The sequence below is a fragment of the Acinonyx jubatus genome, chromosome A2 (assembly GCF_027475565.1).
Source record: "Acinonyx jubatus isolate Ajub_Pintada_27869175 chromosome A2, VMU_Ajub_asm_v1.0, whole genome shotgun sequence".
Lineage (NCBI taxonomy): Eukaryota > Metazoa > Chordata > Mammalia > Carnivora > Felidae > Acinonyx > Acinonyx jubatus.
In genome coordinates, this window is record NC_069383.1 from 8185091 (window position 1) to 8209264 (window position 24174).

Sequence of the window (24174 nt, forward strand, 5' to 3'; positions counted from 1 at the left end):
CAAGGGCATACAGAAATTTGTAGTGTCAGTGACATTTTAAAAGAAATATTTTGTTCATTTGTAAACAGAAAGGCTAATACTTAACCTCACCCACCTTATTGGGGGCTATGAGTATCTGAGCAAATCAAACATGTTAAAAACTGGAAAGTGACATGATGTGGAACATTTTCTCATTACTGTGCCCGTGTTAGAACATTCTTAAAGGAAGGTAGATAAAGCTGCTACCTGGCAATTCAGGTCCAAGGTATGATGTTCTCAGTTGCCTGCAAAAAAGGAAGCCTTCGCTTTCTCCCTCTCAGACACAAAAGCGTTCCATATAATTGCAATTGAATATGGACTGTGCTTTTGGTTTATGAAGTAGCAGGCAAAATATGGATTGAAACAGTCTCTCTTAAGCTGTAGTGCTGTAAGAATACTGAGCTCATGCCGTGCCCATGATTAAGACAGCTCTTTGTCTTATAAGGGGTCCTAAAAATGTCTCTAAGAACAACAGCCTTGGAAAAGAAATGCAAATAAACACTGGCCACCACGATTTTCCTGTTTTCTCTTTTTAAATACGAAATCTGGCTGAAATACACTATATCACTCCTTTCTTGAGCAGCAGTTACAATAATATTGTATTGCAAAATCTGATATGACATTTTGTCTTCCAGCATTTTTTTCATGTGCGTTTCTCAAAATGCGGTTTGAGCTTCTGTTTCTTATTTCTCAGAGTGTCTGGTAAAGTGCTAGACACATAGCAGACATGTCAGAAATTTTTCTTGAAGACTGATTTATTGATTAAGGGAAACAAGCTAATAGTAACTATAAACTGTTAACACACTTCTACATATACTATGTAATGTGGCTGAAATCCTCTCTGTAAGGAAGGTAACAAGTTTGCAGAAGTGGGATTTTTATAACTTTACCAAGTTAACCAATGACTTCATGGGAGCCCTTTGTTTAATTCATAGCTTGCTCCAGAATTAGCATCGGTAAGCAAGAAATATTTTACCTTTGTAGATGAATGAAGAATCATGACATAATGAAACGGATTTTCATCGGACAACACATGAGAATCTGCCTATTTTGAGAGTCATCCTATCGCACATCAATCCCTCAAAATATTTTTAAAAATGCATACTCGCTATTATTTTGTGTCAATATCGTTTTCTTAAACAGTTGAAATCAAATTTCTGACTGCGGAGTCCTCCTAAGCCTGGCTCAACAAATAAAGTATTATTGTTCAACAAATGCATGATAAAGCTCTTTGACCAGTCTCAGTTTTAAACTAACTAAAGAGAGACAAATCAGCATAAACTCGGTCTCTCTTTTGTATCAGGAACATTGCCTTGTTTAATTGCCAACAGTCCCCATTTACTAAGTAGTAAACATTCAAGCATGCACCATTACATTTCTTAGGACACCTCTTGGAGTCGATGCAATAATTTATTACATCGGGTAGGTCTAATTCTCCCTTGATTTATGGAAGTGGTAATAATATTCCATCGCATAGAATGCTCTGCTAGGAGGAATCCGGATCCAGGCACTAAAATCTTTATGGCCTCCCCAGGAGGAGTTGGGACGCGGGTGATATTCTCATTACCAGAGCCGAGAAAGTGGAGGGGTTTGCCTGAGGTCTCCTGGAAAGTCAGTTATTCAAGGAGCAGAATCTGGGGTCTCCTGATGCCTAGCACACAATCACAAAAAGCACAGAACCCTTGGGGGACTTGCCGAAACCACACGCATAGACAAGAAGAGGGGAAACGACACCCAGGATGTTCATTGCAGAATCCCCATGGCAGCCTGGCACCATTTCTCTCCGACTCCACATAAAACACACTGAAGGGTATCCAACAACATAAAATCCTAATGGTGCCCTTAATTAGGCGGGATCATCGCTCGAACTCCCTGCCCTCCCACAGTCCAAGCCAGCAGCCCCAAATGCCTCTCTGTGGTGCCGAATCCCGAAAGCAAGACGTAGTGACAGAAACAACCGTGGGCTTACAAGGGACTCTCCAGCTCTGATGATGATGAGATGTGATAGCAATAATGTCAAACTTCGTATGACCGTAATCCAAATTTACAATGATACATTAAGCCATAATGCTATTTATATCACCATAAACTGAGTTATGGTGATATAAATAGTCACGCTAATGGCATTAACAGCAGCACTCAGTGGAATCACAGCTGTTGACTGCCACTTGTATGCTATTAGCATTGCTATTTATATCACCATAAACTTAGGTCGTCAAACTTGTTAGATATGAATATACAAGGAAGATGGATATCCACATTGTATGCCCAAATCTAGGTTCCTGTCCTGGAGGCTTTACGGCTGTCGCTCTCCTGTCTGTATTAAGGTCTATCTCGCTCTCCCTTTGGTTCTGTTTTCATCGTGTGACGTTTCTTCAGGGGTTACAGAAGAGCAAGCCTGTTTCTTGCCACCCTCTGACGTCTCTGGGAAACACGGTTTAAAACTGGTAAGAAAGTGCAAAAGCCACAGCTTCTGGGCAAACTTACTGTCTCCTTGGCAGCGCAGGGGGCCCACGCTCAGTTTGGCTTCTGAGCCTTGCCGGTCAGTATCTCCAACTACCACCTGGCTTACTGGCAGGTGATCTTTGTAGGATAAGAAGCCAGCATCCTTCCTCCTGAATCACAGGGAAGAAAAAAAAATAAAAGGATGAGGAGGCTGAATTAGAAACATGTTTTTCCTGATAACTTTAAATTGCCTAATAATTGACCACCTTCCAATAAATGCTCAGAGGTTCACTACGTAGAACCACAGTTAAAGAGATGTTCTCTCTCTTCCATCCAGTGGTCACACAGCATATTACTCAGAAGCAACTGTGACATCATTACCTTCTGGAAAACGGAACTGACACCCCAATTTCCAGACAGTCACAACCAGCGTGTTACATCCTATGCCGGTGTGGGAGTAGACGACCACACCGCTTGAAAAACACACACCAGACACTGGGCACACAAGCAGTTTGCTGTTGTCAGGAATCAGAGCGCAATGAAGTCAACCAGATCGCTTGGATAATATAGGAAACAAAACTCTTAAAACAAAAACATGGGGCGCCTGGGTGGCGCAGTCGGTTAAGCGTCCGACTTCAGCCAGGTCACGATCTCGCGGTCCATGAGTTCGAGCCCTGCGTCAGGCTCTGGGCTGATGGCTCGGAGCCTGGAGCCTGTTTCCAATTCTGTGTCTCCCTCTCTCTCTGCCCCTCCCCCGTTCATGCTCTGTCTCTCTCTGTCCCAAAAATAAATAAAAAAGTTGAAAAAAAAATTTTTTAAAAAAAATAAAAAATAAAAAAAAACACAAACACAAACACAAACACTCTGTCTCCTTAATTGCTTTGAAGTAGTTCCTTCAGAGGTTTTCTTCCCTGCAGTGCATCAGCTAAGTAAGGGACATCTTTCGTTCCTTCCTCTTTTTTCACTTATTTGAACAACTGAGTCCATGAGAAGTTTCCAACATGGAGTAGGTGCCCACCAAGAGTCTATTTCCATCTATAATGAAGCATGGAGTGAAGATTCAAGCCCAGTCTGGTTTTTGTCTTAGACTTGTTTTCCTGCTTACCCTATACTTATCTTGTTTCAGGTCTCCCAACTCTACCCTGTACCCATCCTCCATAAAAGAAAAACACAGAAATCCAGGAGAGGTTCTTGGGGATGGGCCCAAGGTGAGTTATGGTACAGCACAGAATTCATCTTCAGAAGAAATTCCTGCCCCCTCATCCTCTTTTTGTGCTGCTGTGGCTGAGAAATGCCCTCATTTGGGGCCAGAGGGGTGGGGGGGCGCAAATCATTATAAAGTCATTCTGCAAACTTACCCTTTTGTATGATTTTTTTTGCACTTGTACAGTCTGAACATAAATAGCAATTTTTGAAATTGTATATACAACTGATAACAGAAAACTGATTTTTGGAGGATAGTAGAAAGAGAGAGACAGTTCAATAATCATGTTAAAGATTTGTCTTTCCTATCTCTTAGCAAATAGTTCAGGGAATTGAGGGGAACCAACTTGGAAGCCTGTCTTTTTTTCTTTTTCTTTTCTTTTCTTTTTTTTTTTTTTTTTTGAGACAGAGAGAGACAGAACATGAGCAGGGGAGGGGCAGAGAGAGAGGGAGACAGAATCCGAAGCAGGATCCAGGCTCTGAGCTATCAGCACAGAGCCTGACGCGGGGCTTGAACTCACAGACTGTGGGATCATGACCTGAACTGAAGTCGGACACTCAACTGACTGAGTCACCCAGGTGCCCCTGGAAGCCTGTCTTTTAAATGCTATGCTGTTAGGGGTAGTTACTTATCTCTCTGACCTTCTGGAATGTCAGTGAGCACACATTCCCTCATGTGTCAGGGCCCACAGAAACACAGAAAGGAGTCACAGAATTCAGCCAGTGGGCTTCAAACAAATGTATTTTATACTCCCTTAATTTATTCGTTGCCCTTGAGTTCTCCAAATAAAGTTTCTTTTTTAAAAATTTGTTTATCAAGTGAGAACTAAGATCATGCAGAAAAGCACTGTGATTCTTACTGATACTGTATCAACTGATGACTTAGCCTCAAATACCTCAATGGACTCTTTTGCAAACCCAAATTCTTTTATTAGAATTTCTATCAATTAAAATCACATTACAGGGGGAACAAAATGTTTGCCATTAAACTTGATATGCAGTTTATTAAAGTAACAATAAATGAAAACACCCTTCAACACAGTGGAATTTGACAACCCACTAGGAATGAAGTGTATTCCTGTGGAATTTCAGGCTCATACTCTCCACAGTTCATTACCACTTAGAATTACATGATTCTAAATCAGGAGTCTGCAAACTAAGTGCTGACAACCATTCATCTTGTTGCCTGTTCTCTTATGGCCCATGAGCCAAGAATGATTTTTACATTTTAAAGGGTTGAAAAAAAAATCAAAAGCAGAATCATACTTTGTGTCATGGGAAAAATTACATGAAATTTAAAATTCAGCGTCCATAAATAAAGTTTTACTGAAATATGGCCATATTTTTTCTAACATATGGTCTATGGTGCTACCACACTATAATGGAAGAGTTGAGTAGTTGACAGAGACCATATGGCCTTTGAAGCCTAAAATATTTATTATCTGGCCTTTTATAGAAAATGTGTGCCAACTCCTGCTCTTAACCATCAGTATCCATTTTTCCTTTGGGAATTTATTGAGCAAATAATTCACTGACTATCATGGTGGACTGTCCCACAACTTGTCCCCACAGTTGAGTGTGGGGATAGGGAAGAGACACAGGGATATCTCTGAGGTGGGAAAAGAAACATTTAAGACAAAACTCACTTAATCTAATAGTGAAAAATAATTTAAAATTTATTAATAATTAATATTTTGATTGCACACTATGGCAGGCAGCCATGTAAGAGACATGTATCAATATTTGGCATGAATTATATTTATATAAATAAATAAATAAGATATATAATATATAATAAATATTTAAATATATAAAAAATATATTTTATATATATATATATATATATATATATAACTTTGTATAGAGATTTGTAATATAACTTGAAGTTACATTATATACACTTCTTTATCCATTCATTAGTTGATGGACACCACTTGGGCTGTTTCCATAGTTTGGCTATTATAGATAATTCTACTATAAATTAGGGTACATGTATCCCTTTGAATTAGTGTTCTTGTAGTCTTTGGGTAAGCACCTAGTAGTGCAATTGTTGGATTGTAGGATAGTTTTATTTTACAGCTTTTTGAGGAATCTCCATACTATTTCCCAGAGTGGCCTACACCAGTTTGCATGCCCACCAACAGTACAAGAGGATTCCCCTTTTTCCATACCCTTGTCAACATCTATTGTGTCTTGTGTTGTTGACTTTAGCCATTGTGACAGGTATGAGGTGATATCTCATTGTAGTTTTGAATTCTTTTTCCCTAATGACCAGTAATGTTAAGCATCTTTTCATGTGTCTGTTGGCCACCTGTATGTCTTCTTTGGAAAAATGTCTACCTACGTCTTTGGCCCATTAAAAAATTAAAAAAAAATTTTTTTTAATGTTTATTTATTTTTGAGACAGAGAGAGAGAGAGCATGAACAGTGGAGGGTCAGAGAAAGAGGGAGACACGGCATCTGAAACAGGCTCCGGGCTCTGAGCCATCAGCCCAGAGCCTGACGCGGGGCTCGAACTCATGGACCGCGAGATCCAGGTTTGCTTTTCTGTTTTAAGACTGCTTTGTCTATTCTAGGTCTTTTGTTGTTCCATTCAAATTAAAAAAAATTTTTTTTCAGCTTTATGAAAAATGCTGGTTATATTTTGATAGAGATTGCATTAAATGCATAGATTGGTTTGGGCTGTTATAGACATTTTGACAGTATCTGTTCTTCTAACCCATGAGCATGGAATGTCTTTCCATTTCTTTGTGGCATCCTCAGTTTCTTTCATCAGTGTTTTCTAGTTTTCAGAGTATAGGTCTTTCACCTCTTTGGTTAGGTTTATTCCCAGGTATCTCACTGTTTTTGGTGCAGTTGTAAATGCGATTGATTCCTTAATTTCTCTTTCTGCTGCTTCATTATCGGTGTATAGATACGCAACAGATTTCTGTATGTTGATTTTGTATCCTGAGACTTTACTGAATTTGTTTGTGGGTTCTAGCAGTTGTTGGATGGAGTCTTTTGGGTTTTCTATATAGAGTATCATGTCATCTGCAAATAATGAGAGTTTTACTTCTTGCTAATTTGGATTCCTTTTATTTCTTTTTGTTGTGTGATTACTGTGGCTAGGACTTCCAGTACTATGTGGTGAATAAAAGTGGTGAGTGGACATCCCAATCTTGTTCCTGACTATGAAGAAAAGCTCTCAGTTATTCCCCACTGAGGATGATATTAGCAGTGGGTTTTTTTTTGTATATGGCCATAATATTCTCTTATGATTATTTGTATTTCTGTGGCATTTGTTATTTTTCCTCCCTCATTTGTGATTTTATTTATTTGGGTAGTTTCTCTTTTTGATAAATCTGGATAGAAGTTGATCAATTTTTTTTTTCCAAAGAACCAGTTCCTGGTTCCATTGATCTGTTCTATTGTTTGTTTTTATAGTTTCTATATCATTTGTTTCTGCTCTAATATTTATTATTTCCTTCCTTCTGCTGGCTTTAGGCTTCATTTGATGTTCTTTTTCTAGATCCTTTAGGTGTGGGTTATTTTATTGGAGATTTTTCTTGCTTCTTGATGTAGGCCTGTATTGCTATATACTTCCCAATTAGGACCACTTATGCTGAATCCGAAAAGTTTTGAACCATTGTGTTTTATTTTCATTTGTTTCCATGTATTTTTAATTCTTTTTTTATTTTCTGGTTGGCCCATTCACTGTTTAGTAGCATGTTATTTAACTTCCATGTATTTGCAGTCTTTACAAATTTCCTCTTGCGGTTAACTTCCAGTTTCATGGTGCTGTGGTCAGAAAAGGTGCATGGCATGATTTCAATCTTTTTGTATTTGTTGAGGCCTAATTTGTGACCTAATAGGTGAGCTATTCTGGAGAATGTCCCATGTGCACTTGAAAAGAATATGTATTCTGTTTTTGTTTTTTTTTTTTAACGTTTATTTATTTTTGAGACAGAAAGAGAGCATGAACGGGGGAGGGTCAGAGAGAGGGAGACACAGAATCTGAAACACGCTCCAAGCTCTGAGCTGTCAGCACAGAGCCCGACACAGGGCTCGAACTCACGGATCGCGAGATCATGACCTGAGCCGAAGTCGGCTGCTTAACCGACTGAGCCACCCAGGCGCCCCTGTATTCTGTTTTAAGAAGCACAACCCACTTTCAAAAAGACATGCAGGTGAAAAGAAAATACACTGAGATCTGGAGAGGGACCCATCAATACACCAAGACTTCTATCTTAGTACCTGTATGAAAATTATTTAGTGAGCAAAATGAGCCTTTACTGAAAGTTATGATCTTTACCGATGGAGGTCAATCTAATTTAGGGAGATATTCAGTAACTATTTATCATGTTAGCATAATCTAATTACATCTGTTACTGGGCTTGTACATTAGAAAAATTCTGTCATGCATTTCAAGAAGGCCCTGAACTCAGACTCTTGCATAACATTTCTATCAGTATCATTATTAAAGTAAAGCTTGATTCTATGGATTTTGCTTCTCTAACCTGGCCTTAACTGCTATTTGGCTGCTATTTTCCTGAGGAATTCTGTCTTACTCTGTTGGCTGTTCTTCCTTTGTCTTCTTTTCTTATCCTGCTGAGAAAGCAAACAAGACTCTAGGCCATTTGGTTTTACCCTTAGCTCAGTGGAAAAAAAAAAAAGAAAAGAAAAAGAAAAAGGAAACCCTAAAGAAAAAGAGACATCCCAAACTTTTGCAATTGCAAGCTTGGTTTTCTTCTGGATGTTACAGGAGTTACCACACTATGAATCTATCCTATAATTTTAGCAGAGAAGAATGACTTCTCCTTCGTTAAGTTTTAGAAGTACCTGTCTACTTAAAACAACAGCAACAACAACAACAACAACAACAACAACCAGAATTATAGTCAGTGAGCTTTATGCATTTCCATCGTAGCATCATCTAAGCTAGAAATTTTGGGAAGGATCCAGGAAAGTCAAAGTTTTAGTTACAAGGATGTCTCAAAAAGAGATGCAGAAATGAAAAATAAAGACATGAGAAGATACTTAGGATTATTAATCACTAGAGAAATGCCATTAAGACTACACATTCTTCCTACGAGAATAGCTATAATAATAAAATAAAAAGACAGGTAATAACAAGTGTTGACGAGGATTGGAAGACACTGGAATCATCATACGTCGCTGGTGGGGTTGTCAACTGGTACAGCTGCTTTTGAAAAAGTTTGGTAGTTTCTTAAAAGCGAAGCATAGATTTCCCATATGATTCAATAATTCCATTCCTGGAATTATTATTATTATGCAAGAGAAATGAAAGCACACAACCACACAAGGACTTTCGGGTAGACGTTCATACCAGCTTTAGTCACAATGGCCTCAAAGTGAAAACAACCCAAATGTCCATTAAACAGTGAATGGATAAACAAAGTGTTGTATATGCATCCAATGGAACATTATTCAGCAATAAAAGAAATGAAATGCACAAGATGAATAAACCTCAAAAACATCATACTAAGTTCAATAAGCCTGATACAACAGACCATATATTCTATAACTTAATTTATACAAATTGTCCAGAGAAGGCCAATCTACAGAGACAGAAACTACATTAGTGTCTTTATCGGGATGAGTATGAAACAAGGAAAACAGAAATCTTCTAGGGGTCATGAAAATGTCCTAAATCTGGACTGAAGTGATTTTTTGCACAGCTCTGTGAACTTACTAAAATTCCTTGAATTACATAATTAAAATGATTAAATCTTAGGGTATACAAATTATATTTCAATAGTCATTAAAAAAAGATGATCGATGTGAATCCCAGCTTTCAATGGGGAAGACATTTCCTTTCTACGCGTCTCACCGGAAGAGCTCTGGTCCATGGAATTAGGAAATGGTATAATCCTGGTTTTGTGACTCTGTACCTGGAACTACAGAATCTCTACCAACTCCTTCTTTTAGGGGCCTCACCCTGTATCAACATTGACATATTCCACTAACCTTGCTTCCTAAATAGGATCTCAGGACATCCCTTCCCAGAACATTCAGTCTGTTTTGTCCTCACCCTTGACTTTCACTAGCACTCTTTAACAGTTGAGATTAAAATGGCACAGAACATTCTACCCATGTTTGAGCCTCATCTTCAGTGTTTCTTCAGAATTTACCCCAGCCTGAAATGCCCGTCACTTTGCCAAACTATCTTTAAAATAGGAACTGTACTTCATTCATCAAAAAACCAAACATCCTTGGTTTTCCAGCACATGCCTAATGATAACGTTCTGTTCAGCTGGCATCATTTGCAATTGCGATATCCTGTAAATGCCGGTGCATTTAGCATATCTTCATCTCAAGAACTGTTTCTAAACTGTTCATATTTTCTATGCGTCTTTGTATCTTTCTATCCTTTCTGCCTCCTAATAGTTATCCTCAGACACGTTACCTTTTTCATAGTAAGTATTCAGAAAAAGAGTAGGTCAAAAGGTAAAACTCTATAAGAATTTTCCCAAGTTTTCCTGGAAAGCTAATACTCTATGAATAAGTTCCACTAAAAGATCCAGAAGTAGTCATTTTTATGAAAAAATCTTTGCATTCTTATTCTTTCCATCTCTTGATCAAAAAGCACATACATAACTTACAGTTGTATAGTTTTAAATTATTTAGGTGTTTTCCCATGGATGTTCTCATTTAATCCTTGTGACTTTGGAAGTGCAAGGAAATAGGGAGATACATACAGTTGAACCTGACACATTTTGATTTCCAAATAACTATTCAGAGCACATCCAATATACCAAGAGATTCTACCCAGGAATGAGATGCTTCTTCAGGGTATAATTACAAATGCTACCTAACTGTTTACTAGTTCATACCTATTGTACATAAGAAATATGGGAAACCTATAAACTTAAGTCAAGGCCAGTTCTAGTTAGAACATCTTTTTGAAGTTAAATGAGAATGTTTATTCTTTGTCTTTCGTTTTGTCATCAACTCCATCTTTGGACATCTTCTCTGCCTGCGGATGCACCCCACTGCCTTTCCCTCAAGAGGAAATTAATGCTCTCATTCTTCCTCTGTCCTGGCCCCTATTAAAACGTGCTTTCAGGAATAATGTAACAAATGATTGTTTCTATCCATTTTTAATAGAAGCCATGCCCAAATGATACAAAGGGCCGTTCCCAGAAACCAGATCTCTATGAATCGTGGAGACTGGACTGGAGAGAGGAAGGAATTGAAGTGATTATGTGGAGGTGAAGGCATGTTCTTAGAAGGGCAGCCCCACTGTCAGCATGGAGCAGGCCTGCCAGTTCCTTTATGCTCGTTTACAAAAATCATGGCCAGAAGTCAATGCCTTTGTTCTTAGAACACGCGGGGGCTATCTCAGCATGGTTGGATCATCAGAAGCTGAAATAAACAAAAGAACAGTCTGATACACAGTAAAGTAGAACTTTTAAAATACTTCTAATGGTGTCCTCAGTCACTATTGACTATTGAGTTTCCTCAATGGATGAAAGGTAGTGTTCTCTACAAAGCAATTAGAGTAATTAAGAAAACAACCATCACAATTAGATCTTTAGAATCCATGTCTATGTCCCCTATGAAATGAAAGTAATTACAGATTCAATTACTTCTTTTCAGGGGGAATAGCTTAGGCCTTTTATAAATGCAAGACAATTATCTCTTCAGTCTCGAATCTCTAAGAAAACCCTTAGTAACCATTTCAGGATTCTATGCAAAATGTTCTTCTTTGATTTTCCTTCTCGAATGCAAGTTCCTGGAGGCCATATATATTGTCTCCTGCAACTTTATAAACCAAATACTAGTAGGCACCCCAAAGTAGCTCACTCCATATGTTTTATGATTGAATAAATACATGAATAGAAGGTAGCTAGGCACAACCCTAAAGTAGTAATTAGTATGTGCTTACTATCAATGGTGAAAGATGAGAAAGAAAACGCTTCTCATAATGGGAGTGCCTGGAATGCTCTTGAAACACTTTTATTATTCCTTTCCTCTAAATGATGTTTTGTTTTTTCTTTAGAAAGTAGTATTCAATTCAAAGACTCATATATAATTAATATAGTGGAAAGAATGAGATCTTAAAGACTGTACTACTAATTCAACTCTTCTATATAGACAGCAAGCTGTTAAATTTATCCGAGCTGTTGTTTCTTTATAAAGATAGGTTATGATACCTTGGTTCTGAAAGGTATCGGAACATGCAGCTCCAAAATATGGCCCTTTGGCATATAGATTATTTTGAATTTAAGACCACTGAGATTAGTAAAATCAGAAAAATGTCTAAAAAAGGCAGAAGTTTTCCTTTTGGAAAATAAATTTCCATTTGCAGAGAGGTCTCCCTCTCCTGTACCTAAAATAAGGACTCTCAAAAATTCTTTTCTATGGAGAAGAACCTGCAGAATAAATCTCGCTAAACAACTCTTGCTTACCATACTTCCCTGGTCCCTTTTCATGACCTGCCTCCCACCCAGTAGTCAAAATGCCCTTGTCCTTTGGCTTAAGATGGTATACAAGTTCTAGCCATCTTTTTGGGTTATTCATTGTTGGGTGGTCCCATGTGAATATGCATCATGCACATGTTACTAAACTTCTCTTTGTTTTTCTCTTGCTAATCTGTCTCTGGACAGTGTCATTTACAAGACCCCAACTGGACAACCTATGATAAGTAGAGGAAATATTTTGTTCCTCCTCTGTAGTTATCTGATACTACTTAACATTTGCTTGCTTGTTTTATAATTCTAGAACAACAGGTAATACTCGTTTGGATGAGTCTGGCTAACTTAAATGTGTGACATAAAACATAATAAATGTTGGGTCTGTTTTTCAAGGGGTGAGGTCATTCATAGCCTTTGAGGGTAGGACTTTGTGGTTCTATGTAGTTTCCCCAGAAACTATCAATAATAGTAGCCAGCCTATGTTTTGGGAGCTCTAGTCATCAATCTTATTTTTCAGACGAGGTAACAGATGTAGAATACAATCATGCCTGGTCTAAGCTATTTAACTAATTAGTGACTGCACCAGGAAAAAGTGATCAATCTCCACCATTCCAGAATTTAATGTATGTTTATATTTTTACCTGTGTGTATGTTTACATGTTTACATGTTTACATTTCTCAAATTCCGCTAAGAATAATTTCAGTTGTTTTTCTATAAATGAAATGCAGATCTATGTTTTTATCACATAGGAAAATTATCTCACCAGATCAGGGACTAGTTGGATAGTTTACTTTGTCTACCTACACTCATATTTCCCTTAAGCAAGGGTTCCTTATGTTTTTGAAAACTGTGCCTAACATTGTATAATGATTATATGATTAGCAAGGAGGGGGTGCTTCATGTGTAATCCACTTACATTTCCATGTATTTCCATCTCCAGCAGTTAATGGTCAACTCTTGGCATCTCAAAAGTAGTCAGTGGGAAAGACTTCACTTGTACAAGCCTCACAGATCTTTAAAACTCAGGGTGAATACTCTGGGTTCCCTCAGTGTTCCTGAAGTTTATTTGTAACTAATAGACAAATGCACAAATCAGAATGGCACTTGTATTGAATCACTGATGTCCCCCTCTGCTTCTGTGTGATCATCTGTAGTCTCTCTCTCCGCTCGACGGCCCTGGGGTGGGTTCCTTTCAAGATTTTGCATGGCTGGCTTCATCCCTTAGGTTCTCTGGCCCACAATGCACTGGGGGATGAAAGGGGAAGCTACTGACAACATGGCCGTGTCCACTCCCCTTAAAGTCAGGCAGCGGGTCCTCCAGGCTGATGTGAGTTGATGCCATCATTTTTAACTCCACCAGACACAGGGCAAGCTTTCTGATTCATGACCCTCAAGTCCCTCCATCCCATTCTCATAATGGTGGGATGGTTAGGGGCAGATAGAATATGCTAATAACTCTGCAAATAAATCTTTCCCACTGGCCCCTTGGACTTCTCCAGGAATTTTCAAGCTTCTCTTATGTCACCTGAGGTAGATAACTGGGTAATGTTGGTAGAGTTGCACCCAGAGCTAGAATGTGGGGGTCTCCTTAGTCTAGTTCACAGCCTTAGAGCCAGTGCTGAAAATTCAAGACAACAGAAGAAACCTAATTTCTGATCTCTTCTTTGGGTATGAAAAAAGTTCTAAATCTGGCTAATTTTTATAACATCAGATTTTCATCTTACTATGTGTGTATTCTTTCACTGTTCCCACACATCTTCACAATCATGAAAAATAATAACCAGACTCTCTACTCCCTAAATTTTTACTTAAGTAGGTTGATCTTTGCAAAAGAGCATTAGTTCTGATGACTCTGGCCTCAGAAGAAAGTTCAAAATACCCTGAATTTTTATTTTATGGATTTTCCCATCCTTTTTAAAAGGTATTGTTTTTCAATGATATAAGCATTTTTTTTTTAACTAAGAAGCACTGTTTTCTTCCTATTGCTATTTCTAAAGCCCCCTCCAAGTAACACAAATCCATAGAAATGACTCTCGTATTGATTCTACCACAATCTTTTCTCTGCAAACATCACATCATTTTTGACACACCTTGTCATTCCCACTTCATCTCAGCAGGTCATTTTGTTCCCCTAGTGAACACCAAAGACTGTTTGAAGGTGGAAGACATTTCCTTTACCTGTCTCTGAACTCTGGGGGGCCCTTAAGATGATCAATACATTTTTTTCTGTTATCAATATCTTGAAGATGCTGTGAAATGTAAACATGTGAGAAAGGCCTCAGCTACAGTAATGAGAAACATTTACTCCTTAGGATGAGATGGCCCATATAAAAAGAAAATTCCCAAACAACTCTCAGTAACTGCGACTAATGTGAGGCAGAAGGCAGCCACAGGAAGGGGCTTAAGAATGCAATCAATATCCAGCATGAAGGAGGAAGGACGACCCAAGGAAATTGAAAATAAATGACCTAAAATTCGGGAGGGAGCCAAAAGAATTATGTGTAAAGTAAGCAAGGGAATATAGAACTTCAGGGATAGAAAAAGCAGTTGATTACATTAAACATTACCAAAAATGTCTAGTTTTAAAAATGTGGATTGTGTATATCAATATGGAGCTCATTGGTGGACGTATCTAAAAGACTTCCAGTAGAGTAATGGGGAAAAATGTCAATGATTGGTCATCAAGTGGGAAATGAGAAAGGAGAGACCAACTGTAAACTTGTTTTTTTTTAAATTTAATGTTTATTTATTTTTGGGAGAGAGAGAGAGAGACTGAGTGAGCAAGCAGGGGAAGGGCAGAGAAAGACGAAGACACAGAATCTGAAGAAGTCTCCAGGATCTGAGCTGTCAGCACAGAGCCCGAAGTGGGGCTTGAACCCACAGACCATGAGATCATGACCTGAGCCAAAGTTGGACACTTAACCAACTGAGCCACCCAGGCGCCCGTAACCATAAACTTGTTTTAAAGTTGAGACGAGAAATGACAAATGGAAGAAGTGATAGGATAAAGGCTTGAAGAGTTTGAGATTTTTGTGTATAGACTGGGAGCTGAATCAATTAATTATGGCTTATCACATGTCTATAATCAATTTGCCCACATTATTATCCAAGCTTGGAAGCAAAACTCACGAATGTCTTATGCATGTATACAAATAGCATGTAGATAGCATATGACTTTGTCCACAAAATGACTTAAAGTGGCATACAATTAGGACATTCTGACCATTGCTGGGGAAATATAAACAACCAGTTCAGCATCCTCTCATTCAGATCCAGTGAGCAAAGCACACCTGGGTCTCTTTCCTCAACTCATAACTGATCAAGTGAGATATACCTGGCCTCTGAAATATGCTAGCCAGGATATTTTGGGAAATGATTCTTGGGACTGAACCTGTGGAAAAAATGGCTGAAGGAAGCACTAACTAGATAATTTCACAGTGAGGTTCTGAGCTCTGTGGTTAACTCTAGCCAGCTAGGTCTTTGATGTTTATTGGGCTTGGAGAAAAACAGAAATTCGGTAACCCTCTCAGGGACGTCCTACAACTTCAGCTAATTAGATTTTAATAAAGAAGGTCACCTCTATTGGCAAGCTTACTTTGTAATTTAGAGGGTGAACCATTTATGATGCAGTCCAACTTACACAAATTAAAAGGCATATAAATCTTCCCTTTAGAAGAAAGGCAATAAATGTCCATAGCTATTAACTGAGGGATAGCAAACACCATCAAAGAGAGGAGTGAGTGGTCTGAAGTTCCAGGACTATGCCAATCTTAAACAATGCAAAACTCAATTTAGCAGCAGTTTTATGGAGAGGAGAAAAGGTGTGAGTGTCTTGTTTGTGTGAATCCATTTTGTTCTTGTGAGGATCCAGCGGGGGAAGTTGCCCTACTCTTCGGACAGGGCAGAGTGTTTCGTTTGCAAATAATCTGCAAATCTGGAAATGAAACAGGGAAGGGATACAGACCGAGGCTGGGAGGATTTAGTCATTCATTTCCTGGAGATGCCTGACACTGTGAGCTCTTCTTCTTCCTTGACTTAGAGGTTGTTGTATTGGTCTTCTTGAACTGCCACAACAAGGAATCACAGACTGGGGGGCTTCAACAACAGGCATTTATTTCCCCACAGTTTTGGAGGCCGGAAGTCTAGATCAAAGTGCCAGGAGGGTCGTCTGGTGAGGCGTTCCTCTTTGGCTCGCAGACAGCCACCATTTCACTATGTCCCCACACGGCCTTTCCTATGGGCACACCCAGAGAGGGAGCCTGGTCTGTGTCTCTTCCTCTTCTTAAAAGGACACCCACCCTAACGGACTAGGGCTGCACCATTAGGACCTCATTTAAGCTTCATTATCCCCGTAAAGGCCCTGTCTCCAAAGAATAGTCACAGTGGGGGTTAGGACTTTAACGTGACTTTTGGTGGGAGGTGACACAATTCACAATGAAGTCCATACAGTTATATATAACTTTTTATGTTGAGTTTTGGGAATCATTGATTCTGGGAGAGGGTAGTAAGTTTTCTGGGGGGAAAAACTTGTTTGATCTTCCAAGTGTGGGAAACGCTATGGATATTTTATATTTAACTCTTCAAAATGCCAACGAGTCTAACAAAGACTATGACGATCTCTACATTGAGTTAAACACATTTAACTTTAACCCAGTATCCTGGAAAAGGGACTTTTTTCCCAGCACCCGTATGAGAAATAATGTTGTGTGCATTGTACCATTTCCATGAAGCATGGTTTCTGTCTTTCTACGGCTTTTCAAATGCTGCTTTAGTGGTAGACATTTGCAGAGCTTAACAGATGAGATGAAGAGACAGACAAGTACAGAATATCGCTGAGTACTTAACATATTCGTTGTTGGTGGTGCATCTGCTGCTGTGTACTTGTTCCCATGATACAAAGATACGTGTGTCTTAACCAACTAGTACAGGACAACTCTGGGACATCTATGATAAAGCCCATTAAATTAATTTTCCTTCCATGGGAAAAAAAAAAGGGAAGCTACTCAACCCAGATATCCAGATACAAGTTTTGATGTATTACATAATGGAATGAAATACACACAGCAATGAAATAAAATGACCCATAGCTACCCCCCCCACCAGAAAACCAAAACAAAATAGCACATCTCAAAAACAAAACATTGAGAAAAAAAGTCAAACACCAAAGAGCACACGCTGAATGATTCCATTTATAAGACAGCCAAGAACATTCAAAAATAACCTGCAGTAACAGAAGTCAGAGCAGTAAAATGTGTGGGGATTGTCTAGGAGAGGGTACAAGGGAGCTAGGGAGCTATGTGCTGTATCTCGATCTGGGCAATAGTTTCATGAGTATAACAATACATAAAAATAACTGACCTGTATGTTTAAGATCTACACACTTCACACTACGAAAGTTATAGCTCAAGAGGGGGAAAGCATTGGTGATTCATTATTGCTTTCTAGGACAAAGTTCAAGTTCCCAAGCCTGGTCTCTTTCCAGTGTGAGCCCGTTCCAGTATTCCACAAGCTCTGAGGACTCCTTGCCTCTTTGTCATCTGACCTATTTATTATTATTCAATTTTGTTGACTTTCACACTTTCCTCTGAACACGTTCCCTTTTTTGGAATGTCCTTCCCATTTTAGCTGCCTGTTAAAATTCCACTCATTTTTAAGCCTTTTCCAGTTGTCATCTCTTCTGTGAAACTTTCCCTGGTCCTTCCAAACTGATTTCATTGCTTCTCCCTTTGGACTCTTGTAATTGATTTATGTGGACAAAATAGTTCTGATTGACATGGATTAGGAGTTTTCTGGGACTTTCCTGGATTAATTTTTTTCCTCTTCATCTCCATAGCACTATAGATATTCATTTTTGGATTAGAATATGGGGCCAACAAAAATATCACTCTAATGATATAGTAGGTTTTATAATTCTTTGTCCTTTTTACTTCAATGTGACATCCTTTCCTTGAATAAAGACTATGTCTTACTCCTTTTTGCAGCCGCAGAACTTGATCTTGATAGTGCAGTGACAATCATATCTGTATTATAAGCAAATTTCAAATTTTAAAAAGCAGATAATTTGCATTGTGAATTAACCATGGTATATTTCACTGTCACATTCTGTTGATGTACTCAAGTGATCAGAAGGCAAGATTTTGATAGCATCATTTACAACATCCATACTTTTCCTGGACAGGATGGTATTCTGCTTAAGAAAAGAGAGTCTTCCTTCCATGTTGGGCAAGTTACCTAACCTCAGTCTCAGTTTCCTCATCTGTTAAAATTTTTCTGGGTGGGTGAAATTTAAATCAGTTAACATACAGTCAATTACATAGCACTGCACCTACCACAAAGAAAGCATTCAATAAATATTAGGTTAAACTATGTGGAACTCAACTGTGTTGGACATACAAAAATAGCAGCTTTATATGGTTCAGTTGATATTAACAATTATTAAAATCATTATCACTTCCCTTTATACCACTATCCAAAAAATGACTCAAAGTCATTTCCTTTAAAAAAATTTTTTTTTGTTAATACTTACTCATTTTTGAGAGAGACAGAGAGACAGAGTGTGAGTGGGGAGGGGCAGAGAGAGGGAGACACAGAATCCAAATCAGGCTCTAGGCTCTGAGCTGTCAGCACAGAGCCTGATGCAGGGCTTGAACTCACAAGCCTTGAGATCATGACCTGAGTCGAAGTCAGATGCTTAATCGACTGAGCCACCCAGGTGTCCCAAAGTCATTTCATTTTTAATTTTTAGTATGACTAGAACACAAACTCAACATGTGTATGAAGAAGGCTAATTCTGTTTTACGTTCATGCTTTCTCCCAGGTCATGGCGGATGATCTCTGTCTATAGCAGGAAAGAGTCATGACACAAAGGGACAACTTAACAAGCTTCTAGCTCTACCTGTGAGACTGGCTGCCTCCAGCATGGCTTCATGGGCCTTAAACTGAACGCCCAGAGCATATCAACAAACACTCTAACTCAAGGGCACACACTCTAACTAGATTCAACTATGAACTCCTTGAAACACTGTATCCACAAGCTGACTTGAAAAATGACTCAGGAGTTAACTTGTTAAAATTATGAGGCAGAATTTGCTTCCTTATTCATTCAACAAATAGTAATTGAGAGCCCACTAGCTTCTAGACTCTACCATTGGTCTGGCGGGGAAGGCAAAAATTAATCGTACCACATCAGCCATAGCTGCAGTCCTGAAGAAGCACATGGCTTACTAAGCTGCTCACGTCTTCCTTGTTTTTTCCATAACTAAAGACAATTAAGTTAATACGACAGTCCTCCCTCAGAGCACATAAGGACTCTGTTTTGCTTCTTTTTACTAGTTTTGTGTTGCCTTCCCCTATTTTTTTTCTTTCTTAGTGTTCCAGTTCTACAGTTCTTGAAGAATAAAGTTTACCCCCTTTGAATAATTTCAATCCCCTAATTTAATTCTTTTAATTAAGTCCCTATTCATTTAAATAGTTATAAGCATTCTTTAGGGAATTGTGCACTTTAATTATAATTAGATAATGAATATTCGATTAGTGAGATTCTGAAATAAAAATTATCATGCCAGGGACTAAAATGCACAATATCTAGAATCTTTTATTACAGAATTACGAATGAGAATTGTCTACTGGGAATAACTAATTTGTTCAAGCTGGCCAAAGCAAGTACATGTGAAAGTAAATATTTTACTATTACCTAATAGGAAAGTTCTCCCGTTATTTAATATCTTTTATTGGAAGGCTGTAGAACACATTACTAATAATGCCATTCCTGGATACAGTGACCCTGTGAGAAGGCAGACACTGGGGCACAGTTCACAGATCCCAATGTTTAATATGCCAACCGGTGGCATCAGGTGGGGCGCTCTCTTCTCCACGTACACCTTTCATCATCTTGTGCACCGATGCTCTGGGTATCTGTTAAGTGACCACACTAGCTCATCTCAAAGGGGCATACGAGAGGTGCCCCTCTGACTTCTCCAGGGAATATCAAATGTCCTTGGTCCAGAAAGTAACATAGATCAAAAGGAAGCACACCCATTTAGAAGGAGGCAGGAGAGAGAGAGAGAGAGAGAGAGAGAGAGAGAGAGAGAGAGAGAGAAATGGATCTTCTCAATATATTCCAGGGATAAAAAGAGACAATGCTGAGGCAGACAGGAAAGAGAAGTCTAGTACAGGCAATATAAATGAACTGGTAGAAAGAAAAGGCAGACTTCTCAAGGAGCTGGGTAGAGTATCTCTGGTATGAATAGGTTAGATCTGAGGAGACAGAAGTATATGGAATCAAAAGACACTTGACTCAGAAGGCTTTTTACAAAAAGGGGATGTATTGGACTTCGGTAATCTAGGTACAGTGACCTCCCTGCATATAATTTGTGTTCTTAGTCTGACCAACCATGTTTTGTATTGTACTCAAGAATTACCCTGATATAGGCTTCTAGTTGTAACCATGATTTACGGGCAAATAGCAAAAGGCTTATTTCTAGGGCTCCAAAAATAAGAAAGAGAGAGTCTAATGTACTTGGATATAGCATCTTGGACAGAGAGAGAGCCCCTGGGCGCCACAGGGGGAGAACCTAACTACCACGAGCTCTTTTCTTCTGACCTCAGGATGAATGGGCTCGTCCTGTTTTTTTAATTTACTTGGGATGGGAAATGATATTCTAGTTGGTGCTGGTCAAACACTTCATGTTAGCTTCACTATTACACAATCATTTCCCTTGTCTGTCTGGAATATTCTCATATTCAGCAGGCTAATTTCTGGCAATCCGAAGTTAGGTGTTTTCATAGAACATAGCTGAACCTTTAATAATACCATTCCCTGAAGCCAGGCCCATCTCACTGGTTAATCCTATCACCATGCATCGGGATTCTTTGCCACGTGCTGCTTCGGATTTTGCCAGTGGTGGCAGAAAGCTCCTTCCTATAACCCAGACTTGTCCTACTCATTCATCAGTTACGCATGCTGACAAATGAATTCCATCAGGTCTGCTTCTCCCAGCCCTCAGTAAACACTGGTTATTATTTTCCCTTACCCAAGCAGGAACACTACATTATAGAATCTGTGAGGATCCAAGTAAGAGCCTACACTGTAATCACAGCATGTTTCCGGGGCTCCTGGGGGCTTGTTGTGGGAAGAGTGGGCTAACAGGTGGCTTGTCAAAGTGGTATTTGCATGAAGTCTCCTGAGCCTAAAGGAGGAAGAGAACTGGAGGGCTAAGCTTGACACTAGAGAGTGGACCAGCCTTGGCGAAATGAGTGATTTTTGAATAGAATGAGGTGACTCTCAAACTGTTTCAAGTCACCACTATGACGAATGCAATGAAAAACCCAGTTGAGTGACTTTATTCACCTGAAGTGATGGTAGGGGGTGGAACCGGGCCCAGGGGCCAATGCACTGGATGCCCCACACTTGTCCAAGGAAAGTGCCCCAGACACGCAAGCAGAGGGTGGGACAGGGGAGGAAGGCTCTGGCAGATGCTATAAGGCAGGTGGAAAAGCCAGTCTGTCATCACGCTTGAGCCGATGCTGGGAACTCCGAAGCAACTGAACAGAATCTAAGTGTGGCTCAAGTTTCCAAGACTGCTAATTTGGATGGAACTAGAGGAATGCAATTTGTTATATTATTATGAAAATGAGGTGGGATAGAGAAGCAAAAGCTCTAATGGCCAAAGGGAGGAATGGAAAGTTTTTGGACACCTGATTTCTACATGGGTTTTCAGAATCCAGTTAAGTAAACAAATAACAGAAAGCAGGGTCTTTGTGTATCTATGTTCAGTGTGGTGCTTAGACCTGTTGGGACAGCATCATCTGAAAGCTTGTTAGAAATGCAGACTCGTGGCCTCTACCCCAAACCTACTCCGAAGAATCTACATTTAGCAATAGTCCCAGGTGATTCATATGCACAAGATTAGGGAAGAGAAGGCCAACTGATGGGTTAGGAGTTAACGTGGCCAGCAGACAAGAGCAGCAATTCCATGGTCTCTACTTACTTAAAATACATACTTGACTTCTGTAGACAACCGAGCTTTAGTTATGGTAGTATAACTTAGTTCATAACATGTTGGAATCTGTGTGATAATATTTTAACAAAATTATGCAATGTCTAATGCCTGTAATAATCTGGCAAGATGTTTGGTTCTAGGTTCATGGATCAACCCATAGAAGGGATTCCACTCCCATGAAGAAAAAAGAACCCACTGTAAACTCGATGTATACACCCATAGGAAATCAACGTATACATCCATCTCTTAGTTTTTCTTAATCAAAAGGAAACAGATGCATCATAATCACCTGGGGAGCTTGGCGAAGCCTGACATTCTTGAAGATTTTTGAGTAGGTGTGAAATATCTGAAATCTCAGATTTCAGATCAGAGTGATTCTGATACCACTCTTACCCTCCCGACATTTAAATAAATACAAAAATAAAATCAAACTAGCCTCTACAGAGAAAGTAATTTGTACTCCCGGATTAAGCAATACTTGCTGTCTAATATTTACACAAGTATCTAATTTTTTGGTGATCATTATAATCAATTAGTTACATTGGGTAAGGGACACAACACATTTGCGACACGGGAATGAGCTTCTAGATAACCAAATTCAAATTAATCATTATCCAGAAAGGCAAAAATCTTTGCTTAAAAGCAAAGCATTTACAAATATTACTTCTTTATACCTTTAGTATATATTAAATTTTTTTCTTTTTAATATAGATACAACACAGCATTGACAGCATTTTAAACTGTGATTTGGGTACATCAACTCTATTGATAATTTTAGAATGGCAAAATGCTTAATTTCCTAGGTAACTAAAATTGTAATCATCATTGCAATTTTGGACAATGATCTGGGAACCTCATTTGTGTGTGTGTGTGTGTGTGTGTGTGTGTGTGTATGTGCGTGTGTGTGTGAGACCATTTCACTTCTTTCTTTTTTTCTTTGATCATCTTCTTTCTCAGGATTCTTTTTGCTATTTGGAGTCTTTTGTGGTTCCATATGAAGTCCCACGGACATAGCTCCTATGGCTCTGACAAGGGATGTGTGCAGTTACAAGAATGGCACAGATTCAAGGACGCCCCAGAATTGTGTATTTTACTCACAGTCTTTCCAAACCAGATACAGCTTAGCAATCAGGATCATTTTTAGCATGTGCGACGTGCCTGGAAACAGAGCTGACCTTCTACCTTTCTCAGATTTCCAAGAGACTGGAGCTAGCGAATTAACTTCACATCATTTCACCAAGAGGAGGAGGGATTGGTATGTGTTTAAACCATTACATGTCTCAGTTGGTATATAAATCTGTAGACACGATTGAAGAAGAAGGAAGAGGAGGGACGACTAATTCCACTGGTTATCAAAACTTGAAAAAGCTACATTAGTAATATCGTTCCAGGATAGAAAGAAAATTAGAACGATGGAATCACATAAAACAGGGCATCTAGAAACACACCCACTTTTTATGAACCCTTGACTTATGATACACATGGCAGAAAAATGTTGCAAGAAAAGGAAAGACTTGCCAATCAATGGTGCTAGGAAATGAAGTTTCATTACGGTCTTATACCATGGACAAAAACCAATTCCAGGTGAAATGTAAATTTAAAAACGAAATACAAAATAACACTCCTAGGAAATAACCAAGGAGAAAACCTTCATGATTTTCAGGGAGAAAAAAACTTCTTCCATTCAACCCGACAGACACTGCTATAGACTGAATGTTTGTGTTCCCCCCAATTCGTATGTTGAAATGCCAACCATCACACAAGCACCAGAAGAGCTGAAAATATTTAAAAAAAATGGACATTACCCAGTGTTGGTGAGTACTTGGAACAATGAACTTTAAAACACTCCGACAGACATGTGAATTGGTAAAATTGCTTTAAGAAAGTCTTTGCCATTATCTACAAAAGCTCAAGATTCATGTGGTCTTTGATCCAGCAATTCTCCTCTTAGAATAGAATAGATGTAACAAAAAAGAAAAACATGCTCATGTGCACCTAGAGATATGAACAAGAATGTTCATGGCATTACTTGACCAGCTCAAAATTGGAAACAAGCCAGCGTCCATCAACAATTTAAACTGTGGCA

At 38.9% G+C, this 24174-nt stretch overlaps 1 protein-coding gene across 2 annotated transcripts in view; it reads right to left on the reverse strand.

Annotated features, from left to right (window-relative positions):
- CNTNAP2 (contactin associated protein 2) overlaps nt 1-24174 on the reverse strand; it is a 1948817-nt gene that overhangs the window by 357914 nt on the left and 1566729 nt on the right. For both annotated transcript variants that reach the window (XM_027075690.2, XM_053217934.1), the window contains one exon: nt 2506-2633. In XM_027075690.2, the coding sequence (XP_026931491.1) occupies nt 2506-2633 (128 nt within the window). The remainder of the gene's footprint in view (nt 1-2505; nt 2634-24174) is intronic.